Source organism: Vicugna pacos, chromosome 9 (genome assembly GCF_048564905.1).
Source record: "Vicugna pacos chromosome 9, VicPac4, whole genome shotgun sequence".
Lineage (NCBI taxonomy): Eukaryota > Metazoa > Chordata > Mammalia > Artiodactyla > Camelidae > Vicugna > Vicugna pacos.
In genome coordinates this window covers 53370178-53389028 of record NC_132995.1, presented here as the reverse complement: position 1 = coordinate 53389028, position 18851 = coordinate 53370178, and the positions used below count along the sequence as shown (strand labels likewise).

At 48.4% G+C, this 18851-nt stretch overlaps 1 protein-coding gene across 2 annotated transcripts in view; it reads right to left on the bottom strand.

Moving 5' to 3' along the window:
* Positions 1 to 18851, bottom strand: part of ATP2C2 (ATPase secretory pathway Ca2+ transporting 2) — a 58248-nt gene that overhangs the window by 18116 nt on the left and 21281 nt on the right. Inside the window, exons 4-13 of one of the 2 annotated variants that reach the window (XM_072967839.1) lie at positions 16518 to 16607; positions 15387 to 15422; positions 15233 to 15294; positions 11811 to 11919; positions 7474 to 7623; positions 7320 to 7388; positions 6949 to 7024; positions 6415 to 6481; positions 386 to 510; positions 140 to 237 (exon numbers count right to left, since the gene is read on the bottom strand). In XM_072967839.1, coding sequence (XP_072823940.1) covers positions 140 to 237; positions 386 to 510; positions 6415 to 6481; positions 6949 to 7024; positions 7320 to 7388; positions 7474 to 7623; positions 11811 to 11919; positions 15233 to 15294; positions 15387 to 15422; positions 16518 to 16607 — 882 coding nt within the window. The remainder of the gene's footprint in view (positions 1 to 139; positions 238 to 385; positions 511 to 6414; positions 6482 to 6948; positions 7025 to 7319; positions 7389 to 7473; positions 7624 to 11810; positions 11920 to 15232; positions 15295 to 15386; positions 15423 to 16517; positions 16608 to 18851) is intronic. The other variant, XM_072967840.1, reaches the window with a different exon arrangement.

Genomic DNA, 18851 nt, shown 5'->3' with positions numbered 1-18851 from the left:
TTGTAGCAAGGAAGTTGTCCACTAACTCCATTTGTTCCTTCCCTTTTGTTTTTTGGAAGGTTCCATGTGCTTTCTCGGGTAGGGAAGGTTGGGTGGGACAGAACTTGGTCTTGAACCTCGTAAATTCATGCAGACTCACCTCGGCGTGGAGCCCATCAGACGTGACGAGCTGGGTGACAGTCATTTCATTGGCAGTCAGAGTCCCTGTCTTATCAGAACAGATGACATTACAGCAACCTGGCGTGGGAAGACATCAGAGTTTAGAGGGAAGAGGAGTGGTCGCCACCAACTCTCAGGCTTCCAAACCACCCAGGTTGAGTTATCAAGGCACCAAAACACCCATTCAGGCCAATTTGTAAGACTCCAACCAGATGAAGTCCCTCACCTAAAGTCTCCACGATTGGCAGCTTCTTCACAATGACCCGCTTCCTGGCCATCCGCAGCACTCCCAGGACCAGCGTGACTGTGACGACAATGGGCAGGCCCTCTGGAATGGCGGCCACAGCCAGGCTGGATGGAAAGGCCAGATGGCTCACCTTTAACATACACTTAAGGATGACATGAATCCCAACTGGCATTGACAACATTTTTACCTGGAGGGGCCTGTCTGTGCTTTCCCCAACTTTTCTGTTCTAGTCTCCATTCCCAGTGCCATGATACACCTGCCTCCTTCATCGGTATCCATTGCTCTGAGCTTCCCCCCTGCAAAACCCTGCTCTCCTATCAGACACGCACACTTTAGTGTGAATTAGTCTGTTCATTGTTTTGCCTGTTTAAGTGCTTTTGAAATAAAATTGTTGTCATCTGTTAGAAAAGTCTTGGGCCCTATGAAAGAAATGTCCAGAATCAGGCAGTAAGTGGAAAGTGGAATTTTTTGGTTCAGAGGGTCCTCCCTGGGTCCCTTGACTTTTACTTTAAATTGGTCTAATGGTTTAGACGCTTCCTGTGAGAAAATCAGATAAGGAGATGAATGTTGAAGGAGGGGAAGTGGCACAGCTATGCCTTTACCTAGTGTATCAGGACGTTTTGGTGTCACTCAGTTCCTTAGGAACCCCTGCCCACTCTTTCTGTACCTGTGACCCCGCCCTCCCACAACCATAGCTAATTAGATTAGATGAGAGCAAGCTGAACCAGTGAGCTTCTACCTCGGGCATCTGCATGGCGATTGAGCACAGACCCCCTTCCTGTGTCAACACGTGGTGGGCTGTGAAGAGGAGACTATTTCTGCTTCAATTTTGGGCCCAAAACACTGGGGCTGGCTGATTCCCCATCCCTCACTCCCGAGCGGGCCTGACCGAGGCAGAGGGCTGATCTGTGTCTCACCAGTGAGGACAGGCTGATGGGGGAGGCTGCAGAGCCGAGGGCAGACAGTGCAGAGCTGCGTGGTGACCATTGCCACACCCCACCCCTCTGCGGTCCACCCTCTGCACTACAAGACCCAGCCGAGCCCCACAGGTATTCAGTAAATACTCGCTGAATGAACAAACAGGAGTGAGTGACTATACAGCAAGTGTGAGAGCCCAAACCCAGGCTGGCCTAGCAGGAAGTGAGCGCTCTACACAGGTCAGTTAAGAATCAGAAAGCCCCGGCAACCAAGGCCGCAGGCGGCTACCGTATTTCATCAATTCTAAGGCACTGCTAATTGTGAAGGGCACTACTAAGAAAGGGGAAACATACTGCCCATTAATCAATGAAACGGTGCTTTCCTATCGCAACACTTGTAAGAAGCAGTCTGGCTCCAGAGAAGTTAAGATGTGAAGAAGAATGTGCATCTTAGAATCAAAGAAATATGGTATATGAATCTATGAATGGTGAGGGACAATGGAGCATTCAGGGATGAGTTATATAAACCAGGATGACTGAATCTGGTTTAGGGACTGTGTCCTGTTTCTATGTGACAACAGGAAGGCTTCCTTGGTTTTATGATGGCACAGGCTGACAAGACGAGTTAGGCAAACATTTGTAAAGGGTTATCATGAGTGCTTTCCTCCAACGTGGCAGGGGAAGGGTGCTGCCTGCACCTGGATGCTTTCAAAATAATAAAACATTAATTGGCCAACTCATAAAGATTAGAACAGACCAGGAAAAGCAAGTAGACCTTGGGTCATCTTGAATGTCACTCAAGGCAGAGGGATGTGGGATAAAGTTTTCAAAAGAACGATTCTCATGTTATTTATTTTGGAGGATCTCTTCCTCCCCAGCTAGCCTGCGGTTTCTGCCTAACGATTTAGAGGCTTTGAGTGATTTTAATTCTGCTAAAAACTGAAGAAACCCTGTCCTTTCAAAGTCACAAGGGAGACGAACAGAGTCCATTATCTCTCAATCACAAATGCACCATGGATCAAGTGGGAGGAGGAGAAGGAAGGGGAGGTTAAGAAAGCAGAAATGACTTTGGGGAGGTGAGGCTGGGGTGGACACAGGAGCCTTTCTTCCTCTTTACCTGGAAATATTTAATAGTCTTTGTGGCTCTTGGAACTCATCGTGGTTTATAAGACAGAACTGAGCACATCCTTATTTGGGGGAGGTTCTTACACATCATGGCTTCTGAGAGCTCTGCTTTTTCCAGGAGCCCCTCGTGACCAAGGTTTCACCCTCTGCCATCGCACCTGCCTCTGAAGGCTGAGTAACCTGAATTCCCTTTATGGGGGCTCAGTCTTCTACCCTGGAACCCCAACTAGGGGAGTTTCTAGTCATGGCCTCACTGCTCAGAGATACCTCTGGAACCAGCAGCATCAGCACCCCTGGAGCACATTTGGAATGCAGAGTCTCAGGCACCAGCCAGACCCTGAGTCAGAGCACTGGCTAGCTCTCCCAGGGATGCTTATGTGGGGAGGTTAGTTAGGCTCATTTCTAAGAACCCCGCTCTCCAGTGTCCGACTCTTCCAAGATGCCCTGCCTCGCCTCAAACTCCACGTTCCACGGCGCAGCCTGCTGCCCACTCCCTCCTCCCTCTCCTCGTAACAAGCTGGGGTCCGCACCTCCCTTCGCTTTCTGTCTCTATGTCAGGAATGACCTTCACTTTTCATCTCTCTGCTCCAAAGAATAATAGAGATAGTCCAATGTGGAGTTTGAGAAGGATTCTGGGGATGTGATGAGAATCCAGAGAAAAGGGGCCGGGGGCTTCCACGGGATCAGACCTCTAGCTGACACCCCCACCCCCACCCCATCTTATCTGCTCAGGCTCTGCGTCTCCCAACTCCAACTCCTCAGATACCTCCCCAGCCACCCTTTCAGGGCCCGTCCCTCCCTCCCTCCCTTTTAATCTCTCTCTCAGCAGTCGCTTCCTTGGGAGCACTGATCAGAAGTTGTGACTATTTTGCTAGCATTCACTTAAATTGTCCACGTTGACTTTCCCCACCAGCCTGCAGACTCTGGGATTCTGCTCCACCAGCACCGGATGATGCAGGCAGAGAGTCAGCAGTTGTTCAGCAAATATTTATAAGGTGAATAAACCGAGTGCCATGGCCCAGAGGACAGGGAGTGGGAGTGGTGGCTCCTCCCTGCAGGAGGGTTCCTGCCCCAGCGAGAGGCGGCCAGGGGTACTGACAAGGACCCTGGCTTTGGATCAGAAGGCATGGGGTTTCGAGCCTGTTTCCTCCACTCCCTGATTCTGTAACCACAGCCAAGTGCGTAAGCTTAACCCTTAGCTTCTCCATCTGTGAAATGGAGATGAGTCTGCTCCATGGAGCTGCGCCATGATGAACAAGGTCATGTGTTCCTCTCGACCCTCCCCCCAACCTTGACCCAGCGTCAGTAGACCCTGGCTATGCCCCCTTCAGTTTCTCGAAGATTCTAGAACTGACATGCCTAGCCTCTCTCAAATCATGTTCTTGGCAACTTCAACATCCACATCCATTTGCTGGTCCTTCCCACCCTGGCTTCCTCGGATTCCTCAACTCTGATGAGTCTGTCCTCCAACCATCCCAGCAGCCTCGCCTCAGTATTACGAGGTGTGTCGTGTCCCTCAAAAAAGACCCGCTGAAGTCCTGATCACCCCCCTCCACAGCCTCTCATGCCCATAAATGTGACCTTCCTTGGAAATAGGGTCTTTGCAGATGGGGCCAAGTTAAGGGGAGGTGATTAGGGTGCCCACACTAGTCTGGTATGACTGGTGTCCTTACAAGAGGAGAAGGGACAGAGGGACAGACACACAAGAGGGGCCATGTGACAACAGAGATAGAGACTGGAGTGAGGCGTCTACAAGCCAAGGGACCCCCGAGGATGGCCGATAACACCAAGAGACGAGAGGAAATCATGAGACAGACTCTCCCCTGGAGCCTTCCGAGGGGGCACAGCCCTGCCAACACCTTGACCTTGGACAGCAACAGCAGCAGGGGTGAGGGGTGGAAACAGGTCACCCTCCGGAAACCATAAGGGGCCTGATGTGGCTTCTCCATGTCCCAGGAGGGTCACCAGCTGCCCTTCTGCTGGGACACGCCCTGTTAGTGACAACCCCCGGCACCCTGCATCCCTGAGCAGTCATAGAAAATCTGCAGCAGTGTCGCTCGCATCCTGCACAGAGCCTGCCTCCCCTACTCATCTCTGATCCTCCATGGGGACCTGGGGTGGGCTGGTCACTTATTAGAATCATTACGTGGGGAAACAATAAATGCTCAAGAGGGTGTGGAGAAAAGGGAACCCTCCTACACTGTTGGTGGGAATGCAAATTGGTGCAGCCACTATGGAGAACATTATGCAAGTTCCTTAAAAAACTAAAAAGAAATACCGTATCATCTAGCAATCCCATTCCTGGGTGTATATCTGCAGAAAACTATAATTCAAAAAGACACATGCATCCCAATGTTCACAGCCCCAGTATATACAATAGCCAAGACATGGAAACAATCTAAATGTCCATCAACAGATGACTGGAGAAAGAAGATGTGGTATATTTATACAATGGAATACTACTCAGCCATAAAAAAGAATAAAATAATGCCATTTGCAGCAACTTGGATGGACCTAGAGATTACCATACGAAGTGAAGTAAGTTAGACAGAGAAAGACAGGTATCATATGATATCACTTGTATGTGGAATCTACATAATAAATGAATTTACAAAACAGAAAGACTCACAGACATAGGAAACAAACTAATGGGTATCAAAGGGGAAAAGGGATGGGGGAGGGATAAATTAGGAGTTTGAGATTAGCAGATACACATTACTATATATAAAATGGATAAACAATAAGATCCTACTGTGTAGCACAGGGAACTATACTGAGTAGTTTATAATAATCTATAATGAAAAAGAGTATGAAAAAGATTATATATGTATAACTGACTCACTATGCTGTATACCAGAAACTAACACAGCATTATAAATCAACTAAACTTCAATAAAAAAAAATTAAGATGAAGATCAAACTAGGAAAAAAAATCACCATGTAGGGGAAAGGTGAGTTCCCTGGGCTTAAAGTCAAGACCTGGATTCCCAGCCCTGCCGTCAGCAGTGTGGCCGCAGCTCTAGTCCTCTGTCCTCTCGTACAGCTGCCTCCGTCAATCAAGGGCCGAGTTCCCAATGAGAATATGCACACACGGTGTGCGGGAGGTGGCTGCAGGCACCTGAGCCAGCAACCCAGAGCATCCTCCCAGCACCCCTAGGAGGGCTGACATCACCCCTGTTGACAGAGGAGCAAACGGAGGTGCAGGAGGTGAAGGAGCTTGCCCGAGGTCGCACGACTGGCCAGTGGCAAAGGCAGAATTTAAACCTAAGCAGGCTGGCTCTGGAGTCTGCGCTCTCCACCAGGGAGACCCAAGCCCATGGGCCAGAGTGACAGGAGTGGTAGTGTGTATCTGCTGATCCCAAACTCCTAATCTATCCCTTCCCCTCTTCCCCCTTTAGTAACCATAAGTCTGTCTTATATGTCTATGAGTCTCTTTCTGTTTTATAAATAAGTTCATTTGTGCCATTTTTTAGATTCCACATATAAGTGATCTTATAGGATATTTGTCTTGCTCTGTCTGACTTACTTCACTTTGTATGATCATCTCTAGGTCCATGGACGCTGCTGAATCACCATGCTGTACACCAGAAACTAACACAACACTGTGGGTTGAGGGTAGAGCTCAGTGGGAGAGCACGTGCTTAGCATGCACGAGGTCCTGGCTTCCAAGCCCAGTACCTCCTCTAAAATAACAACAACAAAAACCTCCAAAACCCCCACAACATTGTAAATCAACTACACTTCAACTAAACAACAATATGAGTGACAGGAATGGGAACTCCAAATTGCTGGCCTTCATTCATTTTGTAGACAGTAGCTGGACATCCCACCTGGTAGATAATGTGCTATGGGGAGACTGTGGCTTGGGTGGAAGGGGGTGCATATGCCCCACACTGTTCCTGCCCCCCCAAATCTGCCCACTGTCTCTCACTGCACAGATGGAAGGGGACAGCCCAGCACCCTTACCTGACCCCGATGGTGAACATGCTAAGCAGCTGTTTCCCTTGCAGCCAGCCCGTGAACATGATGAGGCCTGGGGAAGAAATAAACAGATATATGTACATATCTGTGTGTGTGTGTGTACATACGTACGTACACACACACGCATGCGCACACACGTTCCCTAACATCTGAAATCATCTTCCTAAAGAGTTTACAGGAATACAGACACAGGGCAATTATGAATAATACAAGTTTTTACAAACTCTCTCCTTTTTCTTTTTAAGGAAGATACTCTCCTACCTACAAAAGAGAATGGTTTTCCTTTTTCAGGGAAGGATCAAGCCAGTTTAAGTAAAAGAAAGAAACAGCCAACCAGTTTATTGTGGGCTGTTTTCAGCATTTCTGTATTATTCCCAAATTTCCCACGTATGGTATGCCCCCAGGACTCCTCACCCAGGTGAGTAGCAAGGTAGGTGATAAAGCGCTGTGGGTTCTCAGGACGGCTCCCTCCTTGCCCCCCTCCCCTCCAAGACCCAGGGCAGAAACCGTTTTACTCACCAATGATGCCGAATGAGAAAAGTGTCAGCTGCTTCCCCAGCCTGTCCATGCTTTTTTGTAGAGGAGTTTTAGGCGTCTGGAAGGATGAGAACAGTGGGTTTGTTAGATAGGATCCCGGCAGCGTCCCCCAGCTTCTGCTTGGATTTTTTACATCTTGAGCTGAGGGACAATGACACGGGGACACGTATATCAACGTGCATTGCCTGCTACACTTAAGACCTGTGCATGTTGCTGTCTGTAAGTTCTCTCTTGACAAAAATCCTCACACTGATCACATCGGCCTCACTCCTAAGGGCTACGCAGGACTGGTATGACTCACTGAGAGTAACGTCAGAACCCAGCTTATAAGACCAAAGCCCCACTGCCCTTACCTCTTCGGCTTGCATCATCTTAAACACTTCTCCGAACTGGGACCTCTCGCCTGTTCCAATCACGACGCCCTGCCCTCAGGGGAGACAAGTGTGAGTCTGAGGCTGAAAGCCTGTGGGTGAGGGAGGTTGAGGTCCCAGGCACCCTGGGGCGTACCTTCCCCCTTCCGCACTGCACCAGGGTCCCCATGAAGACAATGTTGCTCAGGGTGGTGAGGTCACCCTCACCCGTCAGCGGGGTGTCCGTCTTACTGCTCGGCTCAGCTTCTCCTGTGAAACTGGACTCATCCACCAGGAGGTCTGTGACCTGGGGGAGCAAAGGGAGCAGACATGGCACCAGCCCCTCCCACCTGTGAGCTGGTTTTAAAAGCTGTCATGAGTACATGTGGCTTGTCTGTCACTCTGGGCTATAAACCCACGAGCACAGGCAACAGGTTGGTTTTCTCCCCATCTCCTTGGTACCAAGCACAGTTCCTGGCACAGAGCAGGTGCTCAAGAAATATTTGAGTGATGGGGATTTGGGGAGGGGTTCCCTGAGGCAGGAGGGGAGGAGAGAGAGGCTCAGAGGAGGGCGTTGGGTGTGGTGGGCTGAATGATAGCCCCCCATCCCATCCAATCCCCCAAAGACGCCCAAGTCCTAATCCTCGGAACTTGGGAATGTGTTACCTTGATGGCAAAAGAGACTCTGCAGATGTGATTAAGTTAAGGACCTTGAGACTGGGAGAGTGTCCTGGATCCTGGTGGGCCCTAAATGTCATCACAAGGGCCTTATAAGGGGAGGATCAGAGAAGCATCTGAGGGTCAGAAACACGACAACAGAAGCAGCAGTTGGAGTGATTCAGGGCCACAAGCCAAGGAATGTGGGCGGCCTCCAGAAGCTACGAAAGGCAAAGGGAGCAAGTTCTCCCCCAAGCTCCCGGAGGGAGCATGGCCCTGCCAGCACCTTGATTTCGATCCAGTGAAATTGAATCTGATTCTGACTTCTAGAATGGTAAGCTAACACATTCGTATTGTTTTAAGCCACTAAATATGTAGTAATTTCTTCAGCAGCTGTAGGAAACTGGTACCCTGAGGAATCCCAGAGGGAGACAGAGAGCCAGGAAAAGAGGTAGAGGAGGAGGTCACAGGGGAAGAGGTGATGGAAGGAATGTTTGCAGCTGAGGTATGGGGAAGTCATCCTGGCTGATGACTTGGCTTGAATTTCATGATCACCAGAACAGCCCGCCTTTATGGCCTGGTTAACGTACATGGTACATCTGCTTTAACCATCAAAGGAAGGACTGCATTATCCAGAAGTAAAGAATGCCCACTGTGAAGACAGGGACAAACTCCTCTGTTCCTAGGAAGCCCATACTGGTAATCCACGCTTCTCACTGTCAACATACTAATCTGTCTTTTTTGAAGCCTTGAAGGAATGTGTCCCTGCCATTTTTGATGTATTTTTTTTTCTTTGTTATGACAAGATGCAAAGCTGTGCTGAAAACCATGCTTCTCCAGAGCAGTTTCTCAGAGCTGTGGAGAGGCTGTCTCCTGGGCTACAGTGTCAGTTTGGTGTGAATAAAACTCTTTTCTATTCTTATTACAGATTATTTATTGATTACCTGCAAGGGCCCTGGAACCAGATGACCCAGGTTCAAAGCTCCTCTGCCCCACATTTACTGCTGTGTGACCTCAGGTGGGTCCTTAACCCCTCTAGGCTTCCATGTCCTCACTGTAAATGGAGAGTCCTGTTCTCTTAAGGTTGCTGGGAGATGAAGCAAGGCAGTTTTTATACAGTGGCTAGTGAAGACTTGATTTTTCATATATGGTTGACCCTTGAGTAGCGCTGGGGGTTTAGGGCACAGGTGAATATCCTCGTACGACTTCAGTCAGCCCTCTGCATCCCAGGCTCACCCAGTGACAGACCGTGCAGTGCTGGAGTATTTACTGAAAAAAACCTGCGTCTAAGTGGACCCGCACAGTTCAATCCTGTGTTATTCAAGCGTCGACTGCCTGCACATTATTTCGCTTCACGTGGAGAAAAACAAAGGGAGGCAGAGACGGAGGGGAGCATCTGGACCAATGAGGCACAAAGCGGTTGTGAGTGTGTGTTTGGGGGTGGAGGGGATTGCTGGTGACCTCCCAGCATCACATCAGGTGAGGGCAAATCTGAAAAGAGACTCGGGGCACAGAACCCACCAGATGCCAGTGACCACCAAGGAGACGGCTCGGCCTAAAGACGGTACAATTGAGGGCCCAGGGCAACCCCATCACTTCCTGCTCAGGGGCACACAAAGGCACTTCCTGTCTCCTCAAACCTGCCCATGTTTCTGCCTCGACAAAGCATCACCTAGAGTCCTGACAGATCCCATCCAGTCCCTTTTCATTTTAGATATGATGGGGGAGAGAGAGCAAGCAGTGGGCCCTGTTCCACCAGTATCTCAGGTCAGCCTTTCACCAAGGCCGTGGCCTTGGTTTTAACTCTGGGAAGAGAAAATGTTCTGTGACCTGGACATACTTACAAAATGGGCTAGTATTTGCATTACTTATTTTAAGAGCTTTCTTGAGCCTGCCTTCCTAGGAAGCCCACACTGTTTCCTGGACCTTGATGACTTTGAAATGTATATAAAGTTCTCCTGGATCTCAGAGCTTAATAGCTGAGAAAAATATTCCACCATGAGTAAGCAAAGCAATTTGCTTTTAACGGAGTTGCAAAGGACCAAAAGGAAGTCTGTAGGGTGTTCATGGCTGAGAGCCTTGAACAAAGCCCTTGTGGTGTCAAATACCAATGACAATTTAATGTAATAGAAGCATGGTAGGAAGAAAGCCAGCTGAAGTAGTAAAGGAGTTATATGAGGTTTAAAAAATGGTTTCAAAGAACCATTGTAGAGACCAGTAATGATAAATGATAAAACCAACTGCTGGTATTCAGTGACTTTGTCCCCACACCAGGCACTGCAAGAGCAGGTGGCAGGTTTTGGCTTGTTTAATCTTCACGATAACCCCATGGGAGAGGAATGAACGTTAACCCCCTTGATAGATGAGGAATAAGAGGTTCAGAGAGGCCAGTCCCTTCCTCACAGCTGAGAGGTGCTGGGAGGTGCAGGGCCGGGATTTGAAACCCAGGCTCCTCTGATCTCTACCATGCACCACCACTCACCCATGCCGGGCACTGTTCTGAGCACTTGGCATCTGGGAAGTCATTTAATCCTTATAACCACCCTATGAGCATTATCATCTCATTTTACAGATGAGGAAAAAGGCACAGAGAGATTAAGTAACTTGCTCAAGGTCACACAGCTTGTGAATGCTAGGACCCCAGCTAATGCACTAACCACCTTAACTGCACTGTCTCTCTCTAGCACCTGGGGGTAGACATGTGTCCTCCTCATTGGCTGCCCAGCATGGGGCCCTGCCCTGGGCATCAGGGAGGTGTGGACAACGTCAGACTGGCTTTCCCAGCCTTCCCTGCAGGTTAGGCTTGGCCACTGGACAATGGCTCCTCTAATGAGACTCACGTGTCCTTGACTGAGAGTCAGAGGCCAAATGCTGGTGCAGGGAGAAGCGGACAGGGAGAGGAATCCATTCTGGGGTGGAACACCTCCTGCTCACCCTGCTCCCACCACCTCCCTCGTCCCTAATGGCCTGGATGTCTGAAAGTCAGGGGCAGAGGGGTTTAAAAGCTGGAGTGCCCTCTAGACCCTGCCACCACTTCAAAGGCTGACGAGGAATGCTGTAAACCCAGAGCCCAGGGGCTGGCTCCCGGCCTCTTTGCCTCTCCCCATCCCCCCACCTCCAGGCCACCCTTCAAACAGCGGACTCTTGATCCTGAGAATGCGTCCTCCTTAAATAAATAAATCAGGCAGATAACTTGGGCTTAAACTTTTACCAGGAAAAGCTTTGAACAATTCTTAGGCATTATTGGAAGGAATCATAAAATAGATTACCCCCATCAACAGGTCCTTCTGAACTTGGTTTAACCTTTTCTCGAGAATCCAGGATTATCTGGAGAGACTTGGGAAATGTTCCATGAAGCTGTGACACTCTGCGACCCACCAAGGTGGGAGAAAGAGCTTGCCCCACACCTGGTGTCCCCCACAGCACTACTGCAAAAGCTTTGTGACTTTTTCTGGCTTTACTCATTGTCCCCCTCCTCATCATTAAACAATCTGATAGCACGTCTCTCTGACATCAGTGGGGCCCTTTTCTGGAAGCAACTTTTCCAGCATTCCTCAGCCCCACCCTGGTTTCATTAGCCACTGCAGTTTGCTATCAACTAGACCACATAGCCAAAATTTGTTAGGCTTATACTTATATGAGAATAAATCAATTATGAAATGCAATGGGAGGAGCTTTGTGTTTGAAATTAGCTTGCTGGCTAATTTCCTGTTTGTGGACACGTACATCTGCATGTGCGCACGTGTGTACATGTGTGTGAGAGACAGAAAGAGGACCCCTGCCTCTGATAAGCTAAGTGTCAGCCTCGCCAGCGGACCAGGGTCTGGGGCCCCTCACCTCTGTGAGACGGATGTCTGCGGGGATCCGGTCTCCGATGGAGAGAGACACGATGTCTCCAGGAACCAGGTCTCGTGCAAGCAGGTGCTGGAGCTTTCCTTCTCTTATGCTGCATTTGAAATGGGAAAAAGCAAGGGGTGAGGGTACAGTTCAGTGGTAGAGCGTGTGCTTAGCATGCATAAGGTCCTGGGTTCAATCCCTAGCACCTCCATTAAAAAAAATATATATATGTATGAATTTTTAAAAAAATGAAATGGGAAAAAGCAAAAGAATCCATATTGACATCCCAATTTCATGCAGTTTGATAAATCTGAGTAAAGGTTATACAAACACACTTTCTCTTTCTGTTATGGACAAACTCTTGTGCTTTTGTGGTTTTTTAAAATTTTTACGTATCCTGAACGACTTTTGGGAAAGTGTATGGCTTCTGGGAGATCCTGGGCCTCATTTGAAAAGCGGGGCAACTGTTCACCCTGTCGGGAAACAAGGCTGGGCCCCATGGCCTCCAGAAGCTTCTGCAGGTTGAGAGAAGTGGTTCTAGAACTTCCTTAATGGAGCCAGCAGCTAGTGGCATTTCGGTCCTCAGAGAACACGCCACTCTGGTGTGCAGAGCCCGTCTCAAGACCTCAGGGCCGGCACAGCCTTTTCAGAGCCAGAAGGAGCATCTTAAGTGCCAGAAAAGCCGTTGCTCCAGTCCATTATAAAATAGATTACCCCCATCAACAGGTCCTTCTGAACTTGGTTTAACCTTTCCTTGAGAATCCAGGATTATCTGGAGAGCCTCAGGAAATGTAGAGCCTCGGGATGGGACGCGCTTTGGTGCACAGGCTCTGACTTGAATCCCACCACACTCTGCCCATCGTCCAAACCTCAGTAACCTCTCAACTGGACCCCTGCCTCCTCTCTGGCCTTCTTCAATTCACCCCACATGTGGGAGCCAGAGAGCTCCTAAAACTCAAAATCAGATCAAAACGTCCTCCTGCTCCAAACCCTCTCCAATGACCTTGGAGTCAAACCCAGAGGCCCTGCTGAGACCTCTCAACATGGGCCTGCCTCTTGCTGCTCCCACCCTCCCACACGCCTTGAACACACCCAGCTCTTTCTAGTCTCAAGGTCTTTGCCGACCTTAAGTGCTGGAACAGACATTCCCTTCTTCCCAGTTAACAAAATTCAAACTTATTCAGATCCACACCCTTCTCCCCACAGCCAGGTGCTCCAGGAGGTGGGTCCTGACTGACTGAGACCATCAGGGTGATTCCATTCCCTGCCCATGACTAGTGTAGGTATAGGCATGACCTACAACACTAGCCTAGGAGACACTGTAGTAGAGAATAACCTTTGTTTTGTTGGAGGTTTACAGGGACACCATGACTTGGCCCATGGGGATGGCTGCAAGAACAAAGAATGCCTGCACAAGAAGACTGCAACAATCAACCATACCCCCTCCCTTGGGTTTTTGTTTGTTTGTTTTTTTTTTTGTATAAAAGGATCCTGTATTCTGACTAGAGCAGGATGGTTCACCAAGACATTAGTCTGCCATCCTCTCGGTCTGCTGGCTTTCTGAATCGCTATTCCTTGCCCCAACACCTCATCTCCTGATTTATTGGCCTGTTGTGTGGTGAGCAGAACGAGTTTGGACTCGGCAACAACATGAGTGGATATTTGCTGGGGTCTCAAGAGAAAGGTTTTCTCACTCTGTATACACACGCACACACGCACACACTCAGATGGCCTCTTCTTCTGTTGGAACTTTTCATGTCTGGCTGTGATGCCTGGCGCTATGGCAGCCATCTTGGGACCATGAGGGAACCAGGCCTGAGAACAAAGTCAACAAGCTGAGGATAGCAGAGTAAAGAAATAAAAGCACTAGGTCCTCAGCGCCATTTTGAATTAAACACCACTGTCCCCCAACTTCAGATCCCTTGCCATAAGACAATACAATTTCCTTGTGGTTTGTGCAGCTGTATTTTCTATTTTTTTTTTTTTTGTAGCCAAGAGCATCTATCAGATCTATACCTCTTCTTCCCCAGCTCTTCCCATGACTGGCTCCTGCTGTTTCTCAGGCCTCAACTTAAATGTCAGCACCTCCTTAATGTCAGATCAGGGTGGCCTGCCAGCCAGCTATTTAAGGTTGTTCTTATTCCTCCACCAGTCACTAATGCATCTCCTTGAAGTTTTATTTTAATTTTTGTGTGGCGTTGGGTTTTGGGGGTGGGGGGTCTTTCTGGCTTTAATACATCTGCCACATTCTAAAATCATCTTGTTCCTTCACTTCATTATCTGCTTCCCCTGTTAGGAATGTGAGTGCTTGGAAGGCCAAGGTCTTCCATCTAGCTCACCAGTATAGCCCCGGGATGATTTCTCCCTGCACACAGTAGGTGCTTAATAAATATTTAATAAATGCACAAAGGGTGGAGGTAAAGCAGGAAGGGTCTGTACAGCAGGTGTTTCTCCCAAATTGTGCTGTGGGTGGCGGAGACTTGGGGGTGAGGCTATCTATCTTCAAGCCCTCTTTCAACTCTCCCAGGCTGCCTGCCTCCGCTGCTTTTTAAAGTAAAATTGTCTTTCAGAAGTGACTTCCGGGGACATCAATAATGCATACCCCTCACCTGAAAGGCCAAGACTTGATATTTAAACTTAAGAGCAGATCAAGTCCCATAAATCATTGATGCCTCCATTTGCTTCTATGATGACATCACATGTCACATGCCTGGATTTTTGACAGCCTTGTTTATCTGATCATTAAGCCCAGACATTTTTACTGCCCCTAGTGAACCTTCTAGGATTGACTCACCCTCTCTCACGCTTCTGCAGCATCCTCTTTTGGTCTCTATTTTGTTATTTACTATTTTCTGCCTTGTATCATACACAGACCCACAGACACACAGACACACACTTGGCTTGTGGATTCTTTGAGAGGTGGGACTTTATCTCACTCGACCCGTCTCTCCCCCAGCCCTGGACTCAGTTGTGCCATAAATATATATATCCAAATACACATTATATATATACATATATGCAAATAAACATTAAGTTTCTTCCTCCCAAATTATCCTTCAGAACACAGAGAGCTACCCCCAAAGTACCTTTTGAAGTGCCTCAGATCACAAGATACTTCCAGTTACTTTCTTTTGAGCAGACACACAGCTTTAAAACAACCTCAGTGGATGCCAGCAGGGGTGAGGGAGAAGACTTGGGCCTTTCCTGAGACAGTTTCATGTTTACAAGGAGAGTAACTCATGGATTACCAGCATGCTACAAATTTGTTGGAGGGCAGAGACTGGGTTTCCTAACCCCCAGTAAGACATGGTTCTCCCTTATCACACCACCAAGGATTCATAGTTTGCAAAACTTCTGCCGAAGTCACCAGCCCACTGGCTCCTCTGATGAACCAAAAAGTCCCAGGAGGGTCTTCAACTTACCAGTTACATTCGGGAGGAACCAGCTTGGTCAGCTCTTCCAGAGATTTCTCTGACCTATACTCCTGGCAGGAAGACAGAGAGCATGGGGTTCAAGGGTGGGGCCTCCCGCCAGTCCAGAGTACCCCACCCGGGACCTCAGGACACACATACACACCTGGATGAAGGCAACAGTGACCACAATCAGCACCGCCTAGGGGGCAAAGGAGAGGGGACATTAACATTCAGCTGCCTGACAAGTGGGTGAATGAGCCCATGGAAGGCGAGGAAAGGTCTCGTCTTTTAAAATATATTTCCTTTCTTCTTGCAAAATAAATGCACTGTGCAGAAATTTAGAAACAGACAAGCCAAAATAAAGCATCCCAAATACCGCCACCCAGAGGTTCACATTTTGGGGTATCCTTTTGGATTTTCCTGCACATATACTTGTAACACAGGATCAGAGAGTGCAGATGTAATCTTTCATCTCAACCACAGATAGCAAACATCACTCCACATCAGAAGATGTGGATCTAGCCTCAGGCTTTTGAACAGAAGCACTGAATTCCACTGCATGGAAGGAGTGTTTTTGTATTTTAAAGGACAGCACTTGGCAGAAAGAAGGAAGGAGGAATGAAAGTCATCAAAAGGTGTTCAGTGAGAACCAGATATAAAAGGTCACATATTGTATGATTCTATTTATTTGAACTGTCCAGAATAGGTAAATCTGTAGAAAGCAGGTTGGTGGTTTCCAGAGGCTGGTGGGCAGAGGAATGGGGAGGGACTGTTTAGTGGGTACAGGGTTTCCTTTAAGGGCAATGAAAATATTTTGGAACTAGACTCAAGTGGTGGTTACACAATATCGTGAATGTAGTAAATGACCTTGAATTATTCACTTTAAAATGGCAAATTTTAATGTGTTTTTCACCTTAGTAAAAAAAATATTTTTAAAAAGGTGTCCCGTGGTTCTCCCTGGGTAATGATTATGAGAAGTTACTCTTTGTACTGCATGCACAGCCAGGATCCAGAAATTCCACCCTGGATGGGAGAAGAGTTCAGGGCAACGTGGTTTCCAAGCAAAGAACTGGAAGCCACCCAGGTATCCCCCAAGAGAGGGACGCCAAGAAACCAGGACACCCCACGTGGGGATAGAGAAGGATGTGGATTTCTTTCTGCTGTATTTTCTATTTTTTAAAAAAATCTACATCCAAACTTTTTTCCTTGCATAACAAAGATAAGCAAAGATTTAGCAAGCCCCTTGGGTAGCCGGGTCTGGGAGCCTGGTGCGTCCCCAGCGTGGCGCACTCACCAAGGCGATGCTGACAGCGTCCTCGTATTCCTTCGTAAGGACACTCACCAAGGCAGAGGCCAGAAGCAGCAGGATCAGGGGGTTCTTAAACTGAAAAATGGAAACAGGGTGGTGGTTCTTTTCTAGGCTTGTGGAGATCAGAGACCCGGCTCCCCAACAGGTAGCAGCGTCAGCTCTTCACTGAGAGCTGGGCTTCCTGGTCAACCCTACAGTGATCCAAGGGCTAGTAGAGAAGAACCACCACCACTTGATGGGTCTCCTCTGCCTGAAGACCTGCAGATAAGGGGGGGCCATTGTATCTGCCTCCTCATTTCACACATTTTAATTGTTACAGACCAGGGAAAGGAAGCATAAACATAAACACATAAAAACAGGATCAGAGAGAGCAGACCAAAGGTCAGGATTGGCGTGAGAGTCAGAGTATCAAAAAGAAAATCATGGTTATTTAAATGGAGGCCATATATTTGGCTCTGAGCTTCCCAGCAGCAAAGGCAAAAAGGGAAATGTGATCAGATGTGTGATTTATCAGCATCATGCCAGTGTGGTACATGAAGGGATTTGACACCTCTCACCCCAGAACTGCCATGTTTTAATTTCTCTGAACAAGGGACAGGGCACTTTGTGGTCAGCCCAGCATCAATTTTGAATCTTAAGACTAAGCAACTCAAAGACATTTCACCTTCTTAGCTACAATTTTTCTATGATTGTATCAAATTATTTGTTTGTCTCTATCCTCTGCTAGAAATTTTCCTAAGGACACAGGCCACATTCATCCTTGTGTCCCCAGTCCTTCCATGTGCCAGAATGGGGCCTGATCACATGGGATGGCAGGTAAGAGCTCAGGAATCTGACAGAATTCCAGCTCTGTCACCACCATTAGCTCACTGAGAAACCTTGAGCAATTTCTCCAAGCCTCCAGGCTCTCTTAGCTGATGGAAGGACTAAAGATGACAATGAGAGGAGAGTAATCTGCCCAGTGGCTGGCACAGAGTAGGTTTATAGATTATAGAAGGCACTCGATAAACACTAGTCAAAGGGAGGAACTATGGCTGCCCGAGTTCCAGAAAACAGCCCCACTGTCAGGGCTCTTGATCCAAGCTGGCCCTAGGGTAAGCTTTCCAATGGCCCTTGCTGCGGCGGAGCTGGGCTGGAGTTGAGGGAGGCGTCATACCTTCAGAAAGAATCGCACTTCAAAGCCAGTGGGCCTGGGAGCCCCAGGGCTCATGTCTGAGACACACTGGTGGGAGTCAACCCCAGGGAACCCACAAAAGAACTTCCCACAAAACCTTGAAACCTGCACCAAAGTTTCTGAGATGGACCATATTCAATTAGCGACAGGCTTCTCTCCAGGGGAAATATCTTCAATATGTAAATAAACCATCTGCTCATTTTGGGGGACGGCGTGAGCCGTTGATCATGGACTTGAGTTCACAGGTTAGGAAAAGGGCTTCGATTTAAAAATGTAAATGACATGCCATCCGAAAGCAGAAGGTGGACTTCAGGGCTGCCTCATGAAGTTGTGAGCTCCCTGTCACTGCTGGAGACAGACAGGAGAATCACGGCATCTGGCAAGTAGCAGGTGCTCAATGAACAGAAAGAATTAATAAGTGAGCTCATCAGGGGCGGGAATACACGGCCACTGGGCAGTACCTTCCAGTCCCACAAGGACTCCCACAGATGGATTCCTGAACTTATGGGGTTAAGATGAATAAGCTTATTTCCTGTTCTTAGAAACTGAAGAGATTTTATTTCTGGAGAAGACCTGGCTGGAGGCTAGAGGAGAAACCTTGGGGGTGAGGCTCTGACAGGACAGAGGCAGGAAGGGTCTCCAGGTGAGGAGGTCCCTGTGGAAGGGGCCGCCAGGGCAGAACTGACCAAGACCCTGCTCCAGGAGGGAGAATGTCCCTCACAGCCTGTGTGTCAGCTCCTTCCCTGAACTCCAACTTCCAGGAGCCTCTGCTGCCTCTTCCCAACACTGAGGTTCCAAGAAGTTTCTGGGTTGGCCAGAGCCACCTGCGTTCCTAGAAGCCTATTTTGGTGCCAAAATGCGTCAATGAATGACATCCCCAGGGCACTGGGAACTGACTAATGAACAGGGTGGAGACTGGAGGAGACTGGAGGTTGAGGATGCTGCAAGGAGGGGTGTGACTGATCCCTGAACTAACCAATCAAGAAAGCCTTAAATATGAGCCACAGGAAGGCAGCTGAAGCCCAGGGTTGCCCAGGAGTTAGACTGCAAGGGAGATGTCAGGGATGGGAAGGGTGCAAAAGGCTGGGAGGGGACACTGAGGCAATCTGAATGGCTTCAGATGTCTGGGAAATTCTGCCTGTTAA